At 38.6% G+C, this 24,597-nt stretch overlaps 1 protein-coding gene across 5 annotated transcripts in view; it reads left to right on the top strand.

Moving 5' to 3' along the window:
* RASGEF1B (RasGEF domain family member 1B) overlaps nt 1-24,597 on the top strand; it is a 46,017-nt gene that overhangs the window by 16,307 nt on the left and 5,113 nt on the right. For 2 of the 5 annotated variants that reach the window (XM_069092588.1, XM_069092596.1), the window contains exons 2-13: nt 946-1,128; nt 3,627-3,749; nt 4,529-4,666; nt 7,369-7,581; nt 8,405-8,479; nt 11,476-11,571; nt 11,736-11,838; nt 14,142-14,221; nt 16,378-16,473; nt 20,017-20,112; nt 21,101-21,224; nt 21,829-21,901. In XM_069092588.1, the coding sequence (XP_068948689.1) occupies nt 952-1,128; nt 3,627-3,749; nt 4,529-4,666; nt 7,369-7,581; nt 8,405-8,479; nt 11,476-11,571; nt 11,736-11,838; nt 14,142-14,221; nt 16,378-16,473; nt 20,017-20,112; nt 21,101-21,224; nt 21,829-21,901 (1,394 nt within the window). In that variant the 5' untranslated portion in view covers nt 946-951. Of the gene's footprint in view, nt 1-945; nt 1,129-3,626; nt 3,750-4,528; nt 4,667-7,368; nt 7,582-8,404; nt 8,480-11,475; nt 11,572-11,735; nt 11,839-14,141; nt 14,222-16,377; nt 16,474-20,016; nt 20,113-21,100; nt 21,225-21,828; nt 22,804-24,597 lie in introns of those variants that run through there. The other 3 variants (XM_069092571.1, XM_069092579.1, XM_069092604.1) reach the window with 2 other exon arrangements.

The following is a 24,597-nucleotide window of genomic DNA, read 5'->3' as shown; positions in this document are numbered from 1 at the left end:
ATATTTTGGCATCTTGAAAAGAAGCATTAGTACAGGTTGTATTATCTCTGAGCAGCACCCCCCTCCACACTCCTGGACCCTGCTTGGCTCAGCTCTGGAGGACAGCTTTCCTTGCATTGTTTACCTACTCAATTGCCTGGTCTTGTGCAGCTTTGAATGTCTCCATTGTCTAGGCCTGCTGCTGAGAGCAGAGAGTCTGTACTCTCTTTGGGCTGGGCATTATGTCCTAGGAAGCTAACTAATAACTTAATAGCCCTAATTCGCCCCGAGCTCACTCTGAAAAGTGCTTTGTGAGTTTCCAGGCACACAGATGGAGAGAAGCTACTTATCTCAAAGATGTCACATTACTGCTTGTTCCTAAAATAAGATGCCTTCATAGACTGGTGTTGACTGAGGACTGTGGCTTTAAAAGGAGTTTCTTCCCAATAGGATTTGACACAAAGGAGGGAAAATCAGCAGCATCTGGTCTTCCAATGAAGACCAGGGGCATTAAATCTTTTTGCTGCTAGACATGTAGCATCTGCCCCACTACAGTCATGAACAAATTAATTTTCTCAACTTAGTCTTTTTTTTTACCAACTAATTTGCCCAAGCAAATAGAAGCTGATGGGATCATTTTAATTGATTTTTTTTTTTTTAGAATTGAACTTCACAGCTGGGAATATACATTCAAATTGGCATTTGTTCCATTGGGTTAAATAAACATTTTCTAGTATTTGACTTAGTGAACTTAGGTTAGCGAGTGCATTTATATGTAGGTTTGTTTTTCATAAATTGGAGAACATTTGGTTACCTTCCTTGCTCCAATCCCTTTTCATACTTAAAACTCGTCTTTGGAAATGCTTTCTCCCTCCCTTCCATTATTCAGTCAGTGCCAAGGGTTGTTTTCTCTTTAATGCACTTTACGGATGGTTGTTTTCCTCGCTTTTCTCTATTTGCCCTCAGGAAAACATGCCTCAGACTCCTCCCTTTGCCGGGATGTTTGACAGCAATGGATATCACCGGCCTCTGTATCAATCCAAAGAAGATAGCTGTGAAGGGTTGTATTACCATGACAACAACTTGCTATCAGGATCCCTGGAAGCCCTCATCCAGCACTTAGTACCCAGTATAGACTATTATCCTGATGTAAGTATCTGAATGCACTTCCCCTTCCACCCCTCCCCCAAGATGGGGCACAAATGTCCTAGAACTCAGATCCCAGGGACTGACAATATGCCAACTGGGAACCCACACTCACTCCTGGTAATCTGATTCAATACCTTGAGGCTAGGTTGAGCAGTAATATATTTATTTGACTTAATTTTTTTTAATTTTATTTTTTCCTTTTTTAAATTATTCATTATTTTAAAATTTCATTTTTATCTCTCCTACTTCTGTCTACCCACAAGAAAGAAACAAAGAACCCTTGACTCACAAAAGTATAAAAAAGCAGAACATTTCCCCCATGGGTCATGTCCAAAAATACTGTCTTATTCTGCATATTAATCCCATCATCTTACTATTATGATGTGGGCAGTGTTATTTATCAGTCCTCTGGAATCATGGCTTATCATATGATTAATCAATGTTCTTAGGTCTTTCAAGATGGTTCATTTTTATAATATTAATGTTATAATATAAAGTGTTCTTCTGGTTTTGCTCATTTCATCCTATATCAGTTCATTTAAGTCTTTTCATGGCATTTTGAAGCTGTCTTTTTTTTTTCATTTCCTTCAACACAGCAAAATATTCACCAAAACTATATTTCCACTTTGGTTGTCTTACTAAAGTCTATAAAAGACCCCTAGTTCCATTGTCTTGCAAATGTAGGTTCTTCCTGACTCATATACATATGTGACTGGTCCTTGAACATTCTCTATCATATGATTTTGGAGGTTAGACTTGTTTTGCAATTGTTATAGGGAGCTTCCAGTGAGATAGCCTTATCCACGGCCAAAGTATTTTAGAGAGCTGCCTGGAACTCTGAGAAGTTAAGTGGCTTGCCACTGGGTTAGACCACCAATGTATGTTAGAGATAAGTGGGATTTCCATCCAAGTCTTCCTAATTCCAAGGTTGTCTCTCTCTCCTTATGTCTACACCCATTGACTCTCTATAGGATTACTACCCTTTAATCATTGGATCATTACCCTTTAATCACTTCTGTTCAGGAACTCCTAGTGCTATAACACCTATGTATGGATTGTAATAGATATGTATCTGCTTGGAGTCAGAAATAGAATGAGTCATATGAAAAGATGGTGGCTTTTAGCATTTAAAAGGTTCAGGCTGAAGCCATACCTCATCATAGGCTATATGGGTGTTTGGCCATTGGCCAGCTTTTTTCTCTGGCACTCTCATTTTTTAGAATTATCTTTAGAACTGAAATGACTTGCTGAGCAACTTTTTGTGTCTTGAGGGAGGGGGTGTTTGGCCAAGGAGAGACAGAGAGGGTTGAGAAATCCTCATAAAAATACCCACCCACCCCAATTGGACAACTTGATCATTTTCAGTGCTTTTTAAAATGTGATAAATCCCTAGTAAAAGATTCAGTGAAAAGAATAGCCTTTTTTTTCTGTAATGACTATTATAAAGCTGTGCATGTATATGACTTCTTATAAGTTCTTTTCAGAAATAATACCACATGGTTACTTTAATCAAAAGTAAGAGGGATTTCTTGTTCAGTTCCTTAATTGTTTATGAGCTGCTTGGGGGGAAATAGAACTCTATGGGGTTTCTTGGTTCATAGACATTCTGAAAGGACTGTAACACACAGTCCTTGACTCATTATAGGCTTCTCAGGAGACAAGAAGTTTACAGCAAAGCAAACAATGGTATTTTGTACTCAAATCAAACTCAGTTCTTGAGCAAACAAATACACTACTTGAAAGATCTGCTTTTAAATGGTCTGGCTCAAACATTCCTTTCGGAGGGTGTGTTGTTTTTTTTCTTAAGTTTATGAGGAATTAACATATTATATGGTTATATAAAAAGTTTTTGGTGCATCTTGGGTTGAATTTTTCTTTGAGACAAGTTTGGTGACTTTGGGGAAATGGATGAGATGTCACCTTGTGCATTCTTACTGATCTTAAGAGACCAAGTACAAATGTCTGTTGGATAACCTTGGGAGCCAAGCTGGATCTCAACTTTCTCCTCCTTTTTTAACATGATGAGGGATCAGTCAATTGTGCATTTATTAATTACTACTGTGTACCAAATACTGGGGCTACAAAGACAAAACAAAACTGTTCTTGCTGTCAAGGAGCTTATATTCTAGCTGGGGCAATAGCCTGAAACCACCTAAGCACATCTAGGGTAAAAAAATTCAGCATTTAAACATGGGTCTTAGGGTATGTTGAGAGCTAATTTAGTTGTAATAGAACACTTAACTCCAACCTGTACAGTACCTCTTATTCTAACTTTGACTCTATAGTTAAAAATACGTACACATGTATACTATTATATTACAATATTTGTTATACTATTACTGTAATCATTGTTATACGTTTACATTACAATAAAATGTAATATTATTTATAAAGTTAATACTGAGTTGATGATAAATTGAGAATGTGGAAGGAGATCCATATTTTAGCAAGAATGTGAACCTAGGATTTGTATTTATTTTTTTTTCTTTTGCCCACAGAGAACATATATATTTACCTTTCTACTCAGTTCTCGTTTGTTCATGCATCCATTTGAACTAATGGCCAAGGTTTGCCATTTGTGTGTTGAGCACCAGAGGTTAAGTGATCCCAGCTTGGACAAGGTAAATTTGAAATCTGGAAATATTAACTCAGTTTTGCTATCATGTCCTGTTATTTCATAGCTTGGCCCCTCTGAACTTTATGGTAATAGTTCTTGAGCCAAGTAGACAGCAGAGAATCCATTAAAAGCAAATATTGTCACATTTGATCCTCACAACAATGCTGTGAGATAAATACTATTACTATCCCCATTTTACAGATAAGGAAACTGAGGCCAACAGAGATTAAGTGACATGCCTAGGGTCACACAACTAGGAAGTGTCTGAAGCCGGATTTGAACTCAGATCTTCCTGGCTTCAGGCTTTCCACTGCTCCACCTAGATTCCCCAGTTAATTAAAATTATTAAAAATAATATTTTATGTAATTAACAAAGTACTTTCTTTACCATGGCCTCATGAGGGAAATGTTTGTCCTATTTCACAGATGAGAAAGCTGTCTTGCCCAGTCACACAGTTAGTAAAAGGCAGATCTGAAACACAATTCAGGTACTTGGACTCCAAGTCCAGTGTTCATTCTGCCACATTGGACCTTAAAATGGTATAAAGACCATGTGAAGGAAAAAAATGCCTTAGATTGCTTCTGGTGTATGCCTTAATTTGATTACCCATTTGACAGTGATATGGCAAAGGGAACCATGGAAACGTAGCCTCAGCCTCTAATTTTAGCTTCCTCTCACCTACATTCCCAGTCAACAAAATTTTTATTTACATGATTATTCCTTGGGAGCCTTCTCTGGCAGCAACTGATAATGATATGGGTTTTTTTCCTTTTTCTTTCTAGAGCCAAATTCGAAAAATTGCACCCAAAATTCTTCAGCTCCTGACAGAATGGACCGAGACATTTCCATATGATTTTCGAGATGAAAGAATGATGAGGAATTTGAAAGACCTCACTCATCGAATAGCCAGTGGTGAGGAGGTTGGTGACCCCCGTCTGACTATGTACATTACTTATCATCTTTGTCAATATCTCCTTTTGTTTTCCTCCAATTTTTAAAAGTTATATGAATGTTAGTATTTAATTCAAATATCCATTTAGAAACAATTGTGGCATATGCTATAAAAAAAAATGGTCTAAACATATTTTTTCCCCAAAACCACAGTTTAATTTTTACCAAAGTACTTACCAGAAGGAATTTATGTTCTTGGGTTTATCCACCACTGACTGGGTTATTGAATTCGGTATTTTTTGCTAATTTTTATTCTAGCTGTTGTTGTACTGTTCTTATTTACGATTGATTAGAGCTGGATTATAGGTGGGGCAAAGGTGGATTGGGCAGAGAACCATAATGCCTGCTTCCATCAAATGATCATTTTATAGTCTCATTATTTTCTCTCTTTGTTGCCTTAGAGTCAACAAAAACTATGGCCTGGTTTTGTCCTTGTACGATCCTTGCCACTAACTGGGTGATCCTAAGGATATGCCTTTAACTCTCTGGATGTGATTTTTCTTCATTATATAATGAAAGCTGCGACCAGATGGTTTCTCAGTCTCTTTCAGCTTTAACATTCTGTGTATCAATCATTGAAAGGTGCACTGACTTTTCCCTCAATTTGAGATGGGACTTCTTGTTCATCAGTGATGGAGGGCATTTTGACAGCATCTCCAAGTTAACCCCAACAGAGTCAAGCTCTACAGATTTTACTAGGACAAGTCTATATAATTGGGCTTAGTGTTTTTTTTCCCCCCAAGGAAATACCTTGTAACCAAAATATGAATTAAATCTGATATTGGGAGTTATGTGAATAACTAATAATTGAAATGATTCTAGGTGATAGGAGTTATCTTTATATTATGATCTGACTTTATTTACCAGTTAATTACTGTCACTGACATTTAAAATCTTGGGAAAAAAGGAAAGTGAATGTTTGACAGTTAAAAAAACGAATGTAGAAAAACATTAACAGTGAATTAGGCTCTGTAGGAACAGTAATTATTCAGGAATGGAAATATAAATGCTTTCTGGTTCTTTGTTCTCTGAATGGCCTTTGATGACTTTCTCAGTTTCACAATGCTCTTAATTTATATTCTATTTCTCTCTAAGCAGCACATTAGCATTCTTTTCTATCTTAGATCTTCATTTTACCCCCCCTCGACTTGACTCTTCCTCTGACCTTTCCACACAGATGAAAGATTCTATACCTAATACTATGACTTCCCTTTTGGATGTGTTTACTGTTCATAAGAAGTGAAGGAAGCAGTAGGAGTTATTCCTAATTGAGTCCAGCTCTTTTCTTTGCACTATCCATTGCCTGTCCCCTGGTACACTCAGCTGATGACCTGCTGAGAAGTTGCAATGGGCAGGTTATCCAGATTCTAATTGCCATTCCATCTGGTGGTCCTAGAAAGCTATTTCTGCATGTGGGCAGGGGCTGAAGTGGGAGCCAGGGAAGGGTTGAAAGGACTGGTGGTGAATGGAATATCTCTTAAAGAAGGTAGCAATTGCCCTTCCAAAGAAAGAAGATGAGATTGCCCTTGTACACACCCTATCTGTGACCCAAGGAGGTCCTGTCTATGGGGAAACATCAAAACAAATACTTTTTCAAGACAGAAAACTGAACAGTTTTCTCAGATAAGTATGGTAGCATTGCAGGGCTGGATAGTGCCTCCTCAGAGACATTAGAAAAATAATTTACATAGGCAACACTCAGTGAATAGTTTTTGAATGAACAAAGTCTTGTAAATTGTTAGATTAAATTGGTTCCTTTAATGTGAAAACAAATTAACTTCTGTATTGAGAGGAAAATTGTCTTGTGCACCTCAGGTTAGTGCATAGAAAAATTCATTTTCTCTTTGTCTTGCCTTCTTTTGGGTCCTTCAGAGCTGCTGTGATGAGTGAAGTGTCTGGTTTGGGGAGGGAGATGAGCATGTCCTGGTTACTAGACCTAAATGTCACTGGTCCCCTTAGACTAGTGTTATGGGAAACCATAGATAGTCACAATGACAAGAAGAAAATGGCAGCTTTTGGTGAGATGATCCAGCAAACACTGTTGGTTCCCTAGAGTCAAGGCTTCTTAAGCTTTCTCCACTTATGACCTCTTATCTGATGTTTGTTGGCACTGCGTGACCTGAGGGCATGTGCAGTGCAAAGTGCACAGGCTTTGTGTTCAGAACCAAAGCTGCAGTGAAGTTTTAAGATGCACCTGGAACAAGCACTGCATGTTTGATTTTTAATTAATTTTTGGTCGTTGAGCATTCAGAAACCTTTTACTGTTGTCAAATTTTTCACGACCCCCCCTATGGGTTTGTGACCCACAATCCAACACTGCACCTAGAGTATATTAAGGAATGAATTGAATTTACCTGTTCTGTGTGTTATGTCTTCCACGCCTGGGATGGCCTAGGAAGTCTGCACTGAACAATTCCATGACAGGTCCCATTGTAGACCCATGGCCAAGGGCTGATGATGGAGAAGCTTGAGTTCTTTCTGCCATGTTCTTGAGGCCTTCAACTTGAGTCAAGGCCACCAGAACCAAATAAGCTCTAATGGTCAGAAGGAACCTGTACTACAGATATTGCAGACAGCCATGCGGACTGTAACTTCATCATTAATTTTATATGATGTTTAAAAAAAATCTGAAACCCTTCACAATGACATCTCTTCTTTTATGTTATGGCAGACATACCGGAAGACTGTTCAGCAAATGATACAGGGGCTGATCCGAAAGCTTGCTACTCTTGGCCAGTATGAAGAGGTCCTGGCAAAAATCAATGCAACGTCCACAGATCGGCTTACAGTTCTCAAGTCCAAACCTCAGTCAATACAAAGAGATATAATTACCATCTGTAGTGACCCTTATACACTGGCACAACAGTTAACTCACATAGAGCTGGTAAGGATGCTGCTTTCGTTTGGCTTTATATCCAGTCAGTCAAAAAGCATTAGTAAGTGCCTACTATGTTCCAGATGCTATGCTGAGAGGAATGAGGGCCTTACAGTCTAATGGGACATCCATGAATTACTATTATTTTTACTAAATCATTATGCCTTCCAGCAAACTTTTGATTATTTGTAGTAATGTTGAGAATCTCAGAAGTGGATAATCCAAAATGGTGGGAAAAAATCCTTTAAATTTAACTTTTCTTTTTGCAATCAAGAATAAACTCATCCATTATTCTGGGACCTCACTTCAACACCTAATCCATGAGGACCTGAAAAATTATCTCATTTCCTTCTTTATTCCTATCTCTTACTCTAATCCCAGCCATGTGGGTTACTTCATTCCAGACCTAGAAAGCTTCTTTCTCAGACTAAGGCAAAGAACTCACTGAAGAGAACATCTTCCTTCCAAATAAGGTGTTAAAATAATTGTGGAAGAACCTTTCTCTAAGGGCATCTTGAAGAACAGTATATGCCAAGAGTCAATGCTTTTATTTTTGGACCAGACATAGTATTGGTAAAGGGAACTTCAAAGTGAGGAAACTCCTACTGAACTCAATCTGCCCACTCTGCAACCTGTGGTCTTAGAAAATTGTTCAGGGCACAGGGAGCTGAGGATGGCTCATCCATCTGTGCCAAAGATAGGACTTCACCCCAAGTCATCCTGATTCCAAGGCCAGCTTTCTATCCACAAGGATACATTGCCTCTCCTGTTTAGTTATATAGTTGGGGAAATTTCTGATTACCATGGTTTGTTTTGTTTTTAAAATCTCCAGGAGAGGCTCAATTATATAGGACCAGAAGAATTTGTCCAGGCATTTTTGCAGAAGGACCCTTTGGACAATGACAAGGTAAAAGACCATTGCAGTGACTCTTCTAGAAGCTAAAGTTGTATCTGTGAGCCTACTGTACTGTATTGAATGATATACAATAAAATTGGGAGGGAATTTTTGGGACTTCTAGAAACTTTACCTCAGTTTTGTGTGAACAAGTTTAATGCACAAGTTTTGTTTTGTTTTTCATTGGTGACAGTGGGGTCTTCTCCCAAGTGTTTTAGCCCACCATGGTTTTAGGGTTTTTGTTTCTATTTTTATTTTGGATCTCTTTCTCCTTTCTGGGAAACTTTGGTGATTAGCATTTGGTGATTGGTTTTGATGGAGGTGAATGCCATGGTTTTAGCAGCTATTATTAGAAAACAGAAGATCAGCTTTTGATTCAATTACAAGGACAGTATAGGGCCATTCACCTGGCTGATAAAAAAGCTGTTAGAAATGGGTTTTTTTCTTCCCCTAAGATGCGGTTAGATCTCCTTGATAAATGTTCTCTTTATTATCAGGATAAAGCCAGCAGACATTTAAAACTTTCAAATATCTCTCTCTCTAACAATAACCCAACTGGAAATCTGCAAGACACATCTTTGCCCTTTGGATGGTAGGGACATTCTAAACTCTCCTAGAAATCACTGTCCTGTGGGAACAAGGACAACAGCTGTTTTTTGTCCTTAAGATTCCCCTCAGTATAGGAGCTAAAGATCAAATTCTTCAATGAAAAACTAACAAGGAACTTGTCAGAGAGAAAACAAATTAGCCTGAGTTGGAATTTTCCTTTTGAGCCAAGTGCCATGTAGTTTCTACTGATTGTTTGGTGAAGGGTTTTCTTTACAATCTTAGAGAACACAAATTCCAGTTCCCCGTGTCTCCTTCACACCCACCCCAGCTTGCCATGTGCTCAATTCAGTAACATTTTACACAGGGTGTCCCAAAACCATAGTGCAGGTTTAATCTATTAAAGCTTAATAGCTTAAGATATGGATACCCACCCTCAACCCCTTTAATAATTTTAAGCCATTAAAACTTAAAACTGCACTAAGACTTTGGGAACAATGCATATATTCATGACCTCCCATGTGCAAGGCTCCGGGAATATAAGAAACTGCTTCACTTTTGATTGAGTCACAGGGTTTGGGAGATCCTCATAGTGATGACAGTGAGAGGCTTCATGGGACAGAGGAAAAAACATGTGTTTCAAAGGTAGATGACCTGGATCAGATCCCATCTTTGGCATCCACTGCCCCTATGACCTTGCGCAAATTCGTTCAACATCTGGGAGCCTTAGTTTCTTGCTATGTAAAATAAGGGAGTTGGATTAGATGGCCTCTTAGGCTTCTTTGAGCTCTCTATCTATGAGCTGATGAACCCAAAGACAGTCTGCAAACATTTATTGAGAGCCTACTGTTTGCTAAACATTATATTAGGTACAGGGGAAACAAATTAAAAGTTAAATGCTCGGGGTGGCCAGGTAGCACAGCGAGTAAGAGCACCGGCTCCAGTGTTGAGAAGACCTGGGATCGAATCCGGGCTCAGACACTTAGCACCCACCCAGAAACACCTGGCCGTGTAACCCTGAGCAAGTTACTTAACCCCAATTGCTTAGAGCTAGCCAGGTGGCTCAGCAAGTAAGAGCACTGGCTCCAGTGTCGGGATGACCTGGATCAAATCCAGGCTCAGATACTCAGCACCACACCCAGAAATAACTGGCCGTGTAACTTTGAGCAAGTTATTTAACCCCGATTGCTTTATAAAAAAAAAAAAAGTTAAATGCTCACTGCTCTCAGGGAGATATAATAACAACATCTACATGGACAAGTAAATTTAAGGTGTGTGAGAATACTAACAATTGGGGAGGGCCTGGGCAGAGATCCTTGGATTTTATTTTCCATTTGCATTTTATTTCCCCCATTAGAATGTGAGTCTTTGACTCATGGTAGGACTGGTTTTGCACTTTTAAAAATTTATCATTGTGCTGGGTACTTAGTAAGGATTCAACATGTGTTTATTGATTATCTTTGGAATGATATGATCATAGATTCACAACTATAATGGACCCTAGAATAGGGTTTCTTGAGGAGTTCTTTAACTTTATGGGCAAAAACAATTACATCTTGATGTTCACTAACCTCCAATTAAAATTTAGAATTTCCTTCGATTTTTTAACAACATTAATCTGAGATGTTTGTTGGCTTCACCAGACTTCCAAAAATGGCGGGGGCTGGGGAATAGGTAGGAGTGAATCAAAACAAGCCGGCAAGGATGGCAATACAGGTCTCATTCTCATTTTACAAATAAGAAAAGTTAAGTCAGTTACCCACATAGATACTAAATGCTGGGTGGGATTTGAACTTACATAAACTGCCATTTCGATGCTTAATTTTAGGAGAGAGTGTTCTAGTCCTTTCAGTCCCATTCACTGTGATGCTGCCATTTTGTTGCCCTCCCTTGAAGATCAGGGTCATGCCAGAGCACATTGGCTCTAACTCTTTAAATCCAGGGTATAAAGGCTTAAGACTTCAATGAAAGAATAACTGTCCAGTCCTAAGTCACTCAGCTTGGGGTCTGGGAGAAAGAGTATATGAATAACTACATTGGAGTGAGCAAATATATCAAGACCCCTAGGAACCCTTTTAACATGGGATCTTAAGTGATCTCTGAGGCAGAGGCAAAGGCATGCCTTTGCAAGAGTACAGGTGATTGTTAAGGTTTCATGACAAGCATTTATGCCTCAGAAATCAGCAAACATTACAAATCAAGACCTGCTTGTTGTTTTGTTTGTGGTCTAGACTTAAGAAAGTGATGGGGAAAATTTTAATAATGCATTTTAAACCCAAAAAGTGTCATGCAAGATTTGTTTGTTTTTTCCCCTAAAGATCCAGTTGTTAAACTTTTACCAGCATACCCCTGAGTAGAGGCAAAATGTTATTGTATTTCCTCCTGGTTTTCTGATTTCAACCTTTCCTTTTGTCTGATAATTAGTTATAATAACTTCTGTTCTTTTTCTTGGGTTTCTTCAGAGTTGTTATGATGAGCCAAAAAAGACACGAAACCTTGAAGCTTATGTGGAATGGTTTAATCGACTCAGCTACTTGGTTGCCACTGAAATCTGCATGGTGAGAAAATAGATCAGTCTTGTCCTCTAGAAGCTCTCCTCATTGACCTCAGTAGTCCTTGGGTTGGCTTTCCACCCACACTCTGGCAGACCTTCTCAGTAGCGGTTCTCTTGGCTTTCTATCTATGCTCTGGTAGGTCATATTCCACTACCATTGTTTTTCAGCCTGTGAAAAAGAAACACCGAGCAAGAATGATTGAATATTTCATTGATGTAGCCCGGGAGTGTTTCAACATTGGCAACTTTAACTCCTTGATGGCGATAATATGTGAGTATGTCCAGAAGGGATCTTGCCATTCTCCTCATAATGGGACTGATGGAAAACAACTGTCAACAAAAAAGGAGCAGAAGAGGGGGGTTTTCTAAATCTAGCAGTTTGTTTTATGTTCCAGAATGGAGCCCTCAAGAGAGAGTATCTATAAAACACCATTTAAAGTCATATAGAGGCAGGCTTGTTTGTAAGACACCCGGGATACCTAGTTAGCATTGGCCCATCTTGGGACTCTGCAGTGCACAGATTGCTGCCTGTGTGATTGCGAGGGGAAGGAAAAACAGGCAATGTACTTCTTCTTCTTCTTCTTCTTCTTCTTCTTCTTCTTCTTCTTCTTCTTCTTCTTCTTCTTCTTCTTCTTCTTCGTCTTCTTCTTAGCAATTGGGGTTAAGTAACTTGCTCAAGGCTACACGGCCAGTTATTTCTGGGTGTGGTGCTGACTTGATTTGATCCCCAGGTCATCCCGACACTGGAGCCGGTGCTCTTACTAGCTGAGCCACCCGGCCGCCCCTAAGCAATTGGGGTTAAGTAACTTGCTCAAGGTTACACAGCCAGGTGTTTCTGGGTGGGTGCTAAGTGTCTGAGCCTGGATTTTATCCCCAGGTCATCCTGACACTGGAGCTGGTGCTCTTACTCGCTTTGCTACCTGGCCGCCCCTAGGCAATGTACTTCTAAAGGCTTTGCTTTCAGGCTTCTCTTCATTATTTTTGTAAAAATATTATTAAAAAACAAACAAAAAAATTAAATTATAAAAAGAATATTTTGGCATGATTTCTTACCATCATCCACCACCATCCTTGTTCCATTAAGTCAGGGGTCTCACTCCCCCATTAGATCTTGGGCTCCTGGACAGCAGACTGTACTTGCCTTTCTCTGTTTAATTTTATTTTTAATTTACAGAATAAAACAAGCATTTCCATAACATAGTATAATAAAAGAGATGATTGAACATGAAACTGCACATCTATGATGTACAACTTGCTATTCCTTTTAAATATATAATAAAGTGAAACTGAAGATTTTTTCTTTTTTTCTTCCTTCACTCTTCCCATACTGACTGACTGACTTTGCATAATTATCTTTTTTATTATACTATGTTATGGAAATGCTTGTTTTATTCTGTAAATTAAAAATAAAATTAAATAGAGAAAGGCAAGTACAGTCTGCTGTCAAGGAGCCCAAGGTCTAAGAAGTAAAGCCACTTCTTACCAAGGGTTTGGAAAGATTGTGTATTAGCAGAGTCTGGGAATGAAATAAGAGTCCAAATCATTTTTGAAGATATATAAACAGGACTGGCCTAGATAAATGAAATTAGGAGATTGACAAAATGAGAGGTGTCTAGAATTTGGGTCTTTTCTTTCTCTCCCCTTCCCCAATTAAAAAAGTCTTTAACACATAGTAACAAAAAATCCTGACAAATCTCCTTGCTACTTTGACTGGAGATTTAAATGGAAATGAGCAGTAAAATCACTCCAAGTCACCTTTAAACTTTTTTTGTGCCACTCTGGTAAAATTTATGGGCCCTACACAGAATAGTGTTTTCAAATGCATGAAATGAAATACATAGGATTATAAAATAAATCAATTACATTGAAATATCATTTGAATAATTGATTGAAATGTTATTAAAATATGACAAAATCCCAGATTCCCAGACCCCAACTTAAGGACCCCTAATTTACAGGAAGAAAACATTTAGAGTTCCACAGTTGCCCTATAGGGGGTAGAGGGCATAGCCCAGGCACTGTACTAAGTGCTTTACAAATAAAATCTCAATTAATCTTCACAATAACCCTGTTATTATTATTGCCGTTTCACAGATGAGCAAACTGAAGCATAGAGAAGATAAGTGACTCACCCAGGGTCACCCAGCTAGGAAGTGTCTGAGGTCACACTTGAACTCAGGTCTTCCTGACTCCAGACCAGCCTGTACCACCAAGCTAAAAATTTGAATTAATTTTCCTTGCTTTATAGTGGTACCAAAGAACCTGGCTTTCTTAAAGTATGAATATCAGAGTCCTGAAATCAATTGGGGCACTGGGAGCAATTTTCCTGTTTAATTCTAAAGACATTTCCATTTAATTTATCAAAACTAGATTGAATTCCTGTTGTGCACAGAATAAGAGAGTAGGCACAAGGTGGGGGGATTTTTGAGGAGTCGAAGACATGGTTACTACAGTTTACAATCTATAGACATTTTCAGAAACATTATTTGATAATGGGCTCATTTTTAGAATCAGAATTTCAAATAGAGTTCTACATTTGATTTGTCTTTTTCTTTTTTAATTTTACATGGAAAGCTGGCATGAACATGAGCCCTGTCTCCCGGCTAAAGAAAACTTGGGCCAAAGTGAAGACTGCCAAGTTTGACATTCTCGAGGTAAACATACTTGATACTCTGAAGGGATCATCCTTTGGCTTTTGCAAAAGGAAGCTGCTTCCCTTTGCTTCATGGACAGATTGACTTTGGATCACCAAGAAGAGCCAGAACAATCATCCTTTAAGACCCAGGGTAAAAAGAGATGCAGTTAGAGGAGACAGGAGCTATGGACAAGGCCCTGGCTTGATCATGAGTGGGCAGTTTTCTCTTTTTAAAAAAGATTTCGTCTATATAATTAACTCGTTAAAGCATCCCCAGACCAGTAGCATTATAATCTTAGGTATAAACCTTGGTATGGTAGAAGGAGAGAAACTTTACAGGATTTGAGGACTTGGAAAGAAAAAAACAGTCACATAACTTTCAATAAATATATGGCTACTATTGTTAATAATAAATATAAACCTCAAAGCAGTATTCTGTAATAATGACTCAGGTTTTTATAGCACATATTACCTATGTGTGCCATAATATACATATACACACACATTTTATGGATAGGAAACAAACTCAGCCATCTTGCCCAAAGACATGCAGAATGCAGGCATATTAGACAGGATTCAAACCCAAATTTCTGAACTCCAAGAACTATGCTCCATTCCCATAATATCATACTGTACCTCTATCTGTCTCTGTCCCTCCTCTCTCTCTCTCTCTCTCTCTCTCTCTCTCCTCCCCCTCCTTCTTCTATTTCTCTTTTTTTCTTCTTCTTCCTCCTCTCTCTCTCCCCCTCCCTCTCCCTCTTCCCTCTCTCCATCTCTCTCTGTCTCTGTCTCTTTCTGTGTATCTCTATCCCTCTCTCTGTATCTGTATCTGTCTTTCCGTCTCCATTTCTCTCCTGACCTGTAATTTGATGTAGGGGGCTCTAAATTTAGGAAAACTCCTCTCCTGATACATGCTGGCACCTTCTCTGCAACTTAAGGTGTTAGAAAATTGTCCAGTGACTTCACCAGTATCACAGACAGTATGAATTGGGGGCAGAACTCGAACTCAGGCCTTCCTGATTTGCACACCAATAATCCATCCACTTCCCCACTACATCTCTAATCAAATCTTAGGAACTGTTGTTGTTATGAATAGCTAAGGATAGGGCCAGGGACTGGACCTGGGACTTCATGATATAGGAAACTCCCATGATATAGGAAACTTCTTCACCAATGAAGGTTCAATACCTTTTCTTCAACATATAGTCCTCGTGCTCAGGCACCAAGAGATCCATTGCCTTTCCCAAGGTCACACAGCCAGTATGGGCCAAAGGCAAAGTTGAATCCAGAGCTTCCTGGGTCCAAAGGTAGCATTCTACCCCTTGTGGTGCAGCTGCCTTTCATGGATCAGAAACCAAATGAAATTACATAAGGGAAGTAGGTGCTTCTTTATCCAGGCATTTTCTCATCCTTCTGAAACCACCTGGGATTATTCTAAGAGATGATGATGAATGAGTCAATTCCAAAAACCTCAGGATCAGGAAATATGGTTAAGATTATTTAAGTTCCTATTTACAAGCCATTTTAAAAATGTCTCCTTTCATTGCTCCTTCAGTGATTTATGAACAATTTTATTTTATCAAATGCAAATATCAGGTTCTCTGCACAGGCTGACAGAATGTGGCATCATTACATTTCTCTAAACATCCTCATGCTCTAATTATCCGTTAGATCAAAATTCTTAACCTTCTTTGTGCCATGGACCCCTCTGGCAGTCTGGTGAAGCCTATGTGCCTCCTTTCAGAATAATGCACAAAAAAAGATACCTAGGAATACAAAGGAGACTGATTGTCTCAAACTAGTTACCAATTTTTTTTGTAAGTTCATGGACCCCCAAGTTAAGACCCATTGCTTTAGTTAAAAATTAGTGAATTTTCTAATGTTGTTCCATCAACTAATTACCAGTGATGGATTTACTTCCAAATATAAACTTTCACTGAATTTGGACAAGTCAACATTAAAGCTTATCAATTCCTACAAATAGTAAAATCTGCTTCAGACACATGAAAAGATGTATCTTTTACCATCTGTCCTCTACATTAAAAATGAGCCCTACCCTAATCTGAGTGCCTCCACAGAAATTAACTTGCTATTTTCATAATCATCATTTCTAGACAAAGACCTTTTGTTGTCAGAAGATACTGAGTAATAATGCTACTTCTTTTCTGTGTACAGCATCAGATGGACCCTTCGAGTAATTTTTATAATTACCGAACAGCTCTCCGAGCAGCGGCACAAAGATCTTTGACAGCTCATAGCAGCAGAGAGAAGGTAGGTTGCAAAAATAGACTGATACAAGAGACTTTTAGTGTGAGACAACACATGTTTTACTCTGAATGAAGAGTAATGTTGCCTCTTTTATTGGACTTCTCATTTTTCTTTTTGGGCATGCCAGAGGAGGCCTAGTCCATTCATCTTTAATACCTGCGTGGAGGGGGGCGGAATACAATTAAAAGAAAAGTGACAGTAAATAAGACCATGAATTGACCATAAGAGGGAAGCCCTTCTGTTAATAGTTAACTTGGTAAACCATACCCTGACAGCTACATTAAAGTCCTTGATATACTGTCCCATTCTCCTTCTTTTGCCCCATCTGTATCCCTCTTTTTTTTTTTTTTAAGCAATCGGGGTTAAGTAACTTGCTCAAGGTTACACAGCCAGTTATTTCTGGGTGTGGTGCTGAGTATCTGAGCCCGGGATTCGATCTCCAGGTCGTCCCAACACTGGAGCCAGTACTCTTACTCGCTGAGCCACCTGGCTGCCCCTTCATCTGTATCCCTCTTGAGCTCCCAGAAGAACCATGTGTGAACATGGAAGAAGATAGCCCAAATCTTATCTTTCTCTTTGGAAATAGGGACTGTTTGTTTTTATTTTTGTACTTCCTGGCATCTAGTCACTGTTTCCTGTCAAGGCAAATTGAGTTACCTTCAAAAAACCATTAGGAAACATTACAACAAAAATAAGTAATTTTAAAACAGTCCTTCTGAAAATCAAAGAAGAGATTGACAAAGTTGGAAGCAAGAAATTGAACTGATCAATTAAACTAGAAACCGATTCTGAAAAACTAATAAAATAGGTAAATATGTCATCTGATTTAAAGAGGAAGAACAGACAACTAAATTGAAAAAGAACTCTCAACAAAAGATGGCGAAATGAAAGGAAACTCTCAGAAACTAATTTGCCCAATTATATGCCAACAAAACTTTGAAACAGATGAACATCTAGATTAACTGAACAAGAAATAATTTTAATAACTCAGTTTCAGAAAAAATTAATTGAGCAAGCCACAAATGAAGTCTCAAAGAAAAAAACCCAAAACTAGATGAACTTACAAGTGAATTCTATTCAACATTCATAGAAAAATTAATTCCTAGATTACATAAACCATGTGCAAAAAAAAAGTAGGAAAATAAGAGGGCCTGCCAAACTTCTTCTATGATACAAATATATATATATATGTATACACATACATACACACACAAATATATATACATGCAGATATATATGTATATATAAGTACATACATGGTCTTGATACCTAACCAGGGAGAAACTAGGCAATGAAAGAGAAATACTGATCAGTGAATACTATAGTTTACAGTATTATAATAATAGATTGTAATATGTATCCTATTATAATAGTATTATAACATGCATAGTATTAAAATAATAGTATTATAATACAGTTTACTGAATAGTAAAATCATATAACATATTAAAAGATAATTAGCATATCATATGTTAATATGATATATTAAATAACATATTAAAAGGAGATAACATTAAATATATCGTTTAATATATAACATAGTAACATATTAAAAGATAATTAATACCAGCAATTTTTTTGTTCTTATTGTTCAGTCATTTTAATTATGTCTGACTCTTTGTGACACCATTTGGGTTTTTCTTGGCAGAGACACTGGAGTGGTTTGCCATCTCCTTCTCTAGCTTATTTTACAGATGAGGGAACTGAGGCAAGCAGGGTTAAGTGGCTTGCCCCCAAGGTCACAGAGCTAGTAAGTGTCTGAGGCTGGATTTGAACTGGGAAAAGGAGTCTTCCTGACTCCAAGACTGACACTATCCCCTGCACCATCTAAATGATGTAGATGTCTCCCTGATTTTTCTATGACTAAATTGAATAAAAATTCAGTAATAACTTACCTATTGTATTGTTTTAGCTCCAAATATAATGACAATCAGCCCAAATTTGAATATTCACAATCAAGCTCCTCACCAGCTTTCTGGTATCTGGTATGCTACTAATGGTGGAGACATCATTCCATAATTAGAAAGAAAATCCTTAGAGCAACAATCTCTGTTTAAGATAACTAACTCACAAGAAAAGTGGTCAGCAAACTATGGCCTACAGACTGCCTTTTTTTATATGGCCTGAAAACTAAGGATGGTTACTGGACGTGGCCCTTGGCCCATTGTTTGCTAACCCCTGCTCAAGAACAATGGGTGTAGGAAGGTACTAGTAACATGGCACACGGGAGGGCCCTGAGAGGAAAGGGGAGGCTCAAGACGCCTTCTCTTTCCTTTATCCTATACTTCCCCCAGCATATTGTCATACAACGGTGTATCAGCAATGCCATATTCACAATGCCTATGGAGATTACAGATATGCTGATATAATTATCCATCACAAAATACGTCATGCTTGCCATATGGGGGAATAAACCAGAAAATTTATTAAGATACCAAAAGACTGAGTCCCAAAACCAGAAAGTGAAAGCCATCAGAGTAGTTATGACATTGGCACAGGTAGATAAAGTAGAAAGCACCCACATTTTCAAGCCTTTAAAACAGAACAGGCTACCTCAAGCAAAGGTCCTCCTCTCCCCACTCACAGCAACCACCCAGCGTCCGGGAAGCGCGCTCCCAGCAGCTCCGGCTCCTGGCAGTCCTCAGCAGGAGTCCTTAGCAGAAATTCTGGCTAACTCAAAAAGGGCTTCGCGCTGCCGCTGCCTCTGCTGCTGCCACCGCCGTCGCCACCACCGCCAGCCACCGCAGGAACTCTAGTTTGGCTTCCACTTTCTCTTGCTCCGCACCTTCCTGCTATGTCAGCAAGTCCAATGGGGCATGGAAGATCTTTAAATCCCATAACCCTTACAAACGGTGCTTGTATGATTTCCATGTGAGGAGGCTGTGGCCAGTCTTGTCAGATGAATATCACATTTTCTCACCAGAAAGCATCAACTGGCCCTGGAAATTCTGGGGTATTCCAATGTTTTACCTTCACAGTGGGCAGAGGTTTTTGGAGATGGAGGAAGATAGGGTTTTCATACATTCTTGCTCATAAAACATTGTGTCTCCTGGACCCAGAATTGATGACAGACAAGTAAATACATTGTAGTATAATAAAGCAGGTGACAATAATGTGATTTTACAGAAGAGGGATTTTGTTTGTGTGAGATTTTGTTCTAATTTTCATCTTTAGAATTGGGAATAGACCCATCAAAAGCTTCTTTTCCATTCCCAATAGGATATTTCAATCATTTTGATCCCCTGACCCCAGCCCATTCCCACCCCCAAAGCTCTCAATCACTTTGCTTAGGGCTTACTTGGTATCTCCTAAATGTAAAATGGAATTACTGATATGTCTCTTTCACTAGAAAACTATTGGGGTTTTTCAAGGAGGCAACTGCCTCAGCTGAATGAAAGTCTCTACCTGTTAATGCCCTGTGACATTGTCTAGGACTAATTGGTAACATTGCTCCATACTCACTGTTCATTCAGACCTTTGGTCTTTTTCATCATTGGATGCATGTTTCTTCGCATAAGAAAAACCAGATCTTTGTGTTTCCTTTAGATCGTGATTCCCTTCTTCAGTCTCTTTATCAAAGATATCTACTTCCTCAATGAGGGCTGTGCGAATCGCCTTCCAAATGGTCATATTAACTTTGAGGTGAGTGGATTAAATATTCATTTATTATTTAGCTAGCATTTATATAGCACTTTGAGGTTTGCAAAGCACTTTACAAATATTTTCCCATTTTATTCTCATAACAACCCTGAAGATAGGTGCTATTATTATCCCTCTTTTACAGATGAGAAACCTGAGAAAGAAAAGTTCAATGACTTGCCTAGGGTCACACAGCTAGAAAGAGTCTCAGATAGGATTTGAACTCAGGTCTTCCTGACTCTAAGTTCATCACTGTCCCCACCATGCCACCTACCTCCCTAAGTGTTTTTGGTTTGTGTGTGTGTGTGTGTGTGTGTGTGTTTGCTTAATTTCATGCTCCTAATTGGGTTACCACCAAGTACAAAGTGCTTAATCTGTGGCCACCTAGTATACAAAAAACAATTTATTAAAAAGCAGGGTAATGTACCATCTTATCAACCATCTCCTATAAAGTTATAACCATGTTCACAGTGATGCCCCCAAGAGATAACAGTGTCAGGCTCTTTTGAGTCATAAAAAAGAAAGGTTAAATTTTCTTTGATATACTGTTATTGTTGACTATTTCATTTTATCTCAAAACTTTGAAAATGTATATTTACAGTGTGTATTATAGCTTTTCCCAAATATGGGAAGGTCTGTCATATGGAAGAGAGATTAGACTTTTTCTGTAGGACTACCTAAACAACAAAGGATTGTCTTGAAGAAGATGGGGAAGAAAGTTAAGCATTGTAGAAACACAAAGTGACAAAATCCAGTCTAATACATGCCCTACCATTCAGGGGCTTAATTCTTATAGAATTCTTTATGGGTAAAGATAGAACCTTTATGATGATACATAAGAACCAATGGGAGACCTCACAACACGATTCTGAAGTGAAGAAAGAATGATAACACATTGATAAAGTACTTTAGCTAAGAATAGTTTCCTCCTCATTTAGATTAGAGAGGACCTTTCAAGTTTGATTTGTGTGTTTCTTTCTTTCCCTTTCAGAAATTCTGGGAGCTGGCCAAACAAGTGAGTGAATTTATGATATGGAAACAAGTAGAGTGTCCCTTTGAGAGAGAGCGGAAGACCTTGCAATATCTGCTGACTGTTCCAGTCTTTAGTGAGGATGGTGAGCATCATGTCAGTTGCAAATCTCTCTGGCATTCCTCTTGGAATTATCAAAATAGCGGCACTTGGTCATTCCTTCCTCCTACCCTCTGATTATCTGTCTGTTCTGTGATCTTGAGGATGACCAAGAGTTTATTCTAGTTTCCAGGTTTTCTGTTCAGTGAGCAGCAGCTTTGGGATAGGTGTTATTCAAGTGCTACTGGTACTTTTGACATCTCTCTAAAAGAGATAAGTCTGAATAACATAGAGTGTGGAATGAATGAAGACTGAACAAGATTGAAAAGTCAGCCAAGTTCTTTGTCTATTAGTTTAAAAAAATTTTGAAATATCAAGAAATGATTTTTCTCTCTCCCTCTCAACCCAGATTCTTGGATGTCTTTGGGTATGCATGTAGCATAAATTCTCTCCTACGCATTTTAATGAGCTCTGTTCTGAAAGAGCTTTTTATCTAGACTTGGTCATCACATGATCAGAAGTGAGTGACCCCTATGTTCTTAATGGAATTGGGCATCCATCAGCTTACATATGGTGGGGGAGCTGGGTAGTTGAACATTAACAGTGAGCACAGCCTACCTTGCTAATATCCCTCTTCTTTCCAATTCTAGCTCTTTACCTGGCTTCCTATGAAAGTGAAGGCCCAGAAAATAACACAGAAAAGGACAGATGGAAGTCTCTAAGGTATATTCCAAAGGCTGTTCCTTATCAACCTGAGAGATATGGTGGTCTAACTCCAGTCCCTCAATCAAAGATAAAAATGAAATGGTCCCAGTCCTCAAGGAGCGATGAGTGTGCTAAGTGTCCCAATCACTATATATGGTTCTGCCAAATCTGAAATTTTCAGTGTAACCAACATGAATTCCCCTTTATATTGCCCCCATTTGAATGAAGCCCTCTTCTCCATAGTGCATGGAAGACCCATGTATATTTTAAAACTGACAGGTAAATAAATATCTTTCTGAGTTTTTTTCCTTTTCATTTGTTCCATCTTCTGAAATGAATTATTCTTAACCCATGGTATAGTGGAATGGACTTTGGACAAGGAGATAGGACACGGGATCTAGTGATGGTTCTACCCCCCTCCTCATTTCCCTCTACCCCTCTGCTTAACCAAATCCATCATCTTGGTACAGTTCCAGTCCTCTAGACCTCAATTTCTTCATGTAGAAGGGAGGATTTGGGACTAGTTCATCTCCAAGTTGGCTTCTAGCTCTAAAATTCTGTGATGATGTTATTTGTGTAAGAATGTTTTCTCAAGCAAAGTCAAGAATTAACAAATAGGTTGTTCAAGGGATGCTGTCATCTAAACTTAAACTTGTTTCTATTTGTATTCTCAGCACAAAACTCTTCAAGAATTTTTCATTTTTGCATTAGGATATTGTCATTCAGATTTTAGAGGCCCTGGGGCTGACTTTCCTCCTGCTATCCAGCTATTTGGGGAGACCATTAATAAAACCCATTTCAAGTTAGATGTGTAGTTAGGAATGAACCAAGATAAAAGATAGCCAAAATTTTCCACTGAAAGGTGCTAAAAATTCAATGTGCACATTATGGGTTTGGGAAGACGTCAAAAAATAATAGAATTATCCTTCACCTTATCAGAAAACACAATGAGGATTCTGGAGAATTTTTTAATAATTAATTTTTCAGTTACAGGATGAAACAAAAGCATTAGTACCAGCCTGCCATCTCTTGGTCCCTCTCCCCAGTGCTAACTTTCTAGCTGCTGCTCACCCAAGTACCCAATCACTCATTTTCTCATTCTCTACAGTTATACATCCCAGGAACTCTGGCCACTGGCTGGAATTATGGGGGTGTAACTAGCCTGGTGTGCAGTAGGCATCTAATATTGGTAGGGAAACATCTACTCATGCTTCTTTCATTATATAAAATGCTGTGATTGTACAGTGTCTTAGGAATGAGGTATATTCTAAATTTATCATAACTGCCCATACTAATGAACATAATAGGGAAAAGGCACAAAAGACAACTAGAATCTTTCCTGGTTTAGCTTCCTGGTTGTTTCCAAAAGCTTTAGGTTCTGATTTCCTTCCTAGGAAGAAGTATTGAACTACTCCAACTGTTTGTCTTTTTAAAAGTCTGACTTTGGTTCCTCCAAGCAGTTTAGTCAGATGAAAAGGATGATAATTGGGCACATTCTCACTTGATCAGCACAATGACCATGTGAGACAGATAGTATAACTACTATTTTTCCATTTTACAGGTGAAGCTACAGAGGGATAACTGTAATATTAAGTGACCTACCCAAGGCCACACAGTTAATAAGTAACTGTCAGGAAATCTAAACCAGATTTTCTGATTCAGTACAAGTCAACAAGCATTTATTAAGTATTTACTCTGTTTCAGGCATTGTGCTAAGCTGTGGGATATAAGTACAAATAGAAAGATAGTCTCTGCCCTCAATGAGCTTACATGCTAATGGAAGAAGACAGTATATGAAAGGGGGAGAGGGATGGAAACAAAGAACCTAGGTCACACATAGTAAAGTAATAAAGTTCCAAGTGTAACCTGGAGAGGAGTGGGACAAGGGCACCCTGTAGGAATGGAGGTTCTGAGGAGCCCTCTACTCAGAATTCAGAGACCAGACCAGAGGAGGATACTTCAGATGTATGAATTCTAGGACTGGAATGAATTGAGACATGGTAGAGTGAATGCAGCGTACATTCGAGAGAAGAATGAGTCAGTGTTTAAAAATCACAGAGTTTGAGTATTGGAAGGTACCCCTAGTTATCATATTAGTCCAGCCTATACCTTAAGAGAATCTCCACCATAACATCACATGACAGTAATTGGTCATATAGCCTCTGTTTGAAATCCTCACAAGGGGACTCCAACTAAGAACTCATTACCACCAAGCCAGACTCCCAACTAAGAACTCATTGTCGCCAAGCCAGACTCCAACTAAGAGCTCATTGCCACTGAGCTAGCCTTCTGCACAGATTGAATTTTAAATGAGAAAAATAATACTTTGCAAAAATTAAAGTACAATATTAATATAATCATTTATTACTAGATAGTTGCCCATATGATGTGATTTAAGCAGCATTGAATTAAGTGGCATCTGCTTTACCTGTCCCCAAAAAAATCCCTCCCCTTCTCTGGTATGTGAAATTTCAATATTTTTTTGGTTTCCTATTTTTTCCCTGAAAAAATATACACTCTTGAGAAAGGTGTGCGTCGGACTAATTCACACTAAAAGTGACTTAATCTGAGTTTTCTAATTGACTGGAAAGATTTAAAGGCACAGGATTGAGGTGGGGGAGTGGAGTTATAAGACACCTTCAGGAGAGGTATTGAAATGGACATAGAACCCAACAAGAACCACTGAATAGACTCTTTTTCAGTATCATCTGGTC

The sequence above is a fragment of the Petaurus breviceps genome, unplaced genomic scaffold, assembly GCF_028583685.1.
Source record: "Petaurus breviceps papuanus isolate PSGF00001 unplaced genomic scaffold, PetGlider_PUasm1.0 126, whole genome shotgun sequence".
Taxonomy (NCBI): Eukaryota; Metazoa; Chordata; class Mammalia; order Diprotodontia; family Petauridae; genus Petaurus; species Petaurus breviceps.
This window is presented reverse-complemented; position numbering and strand designations above follow the sequence as displayed.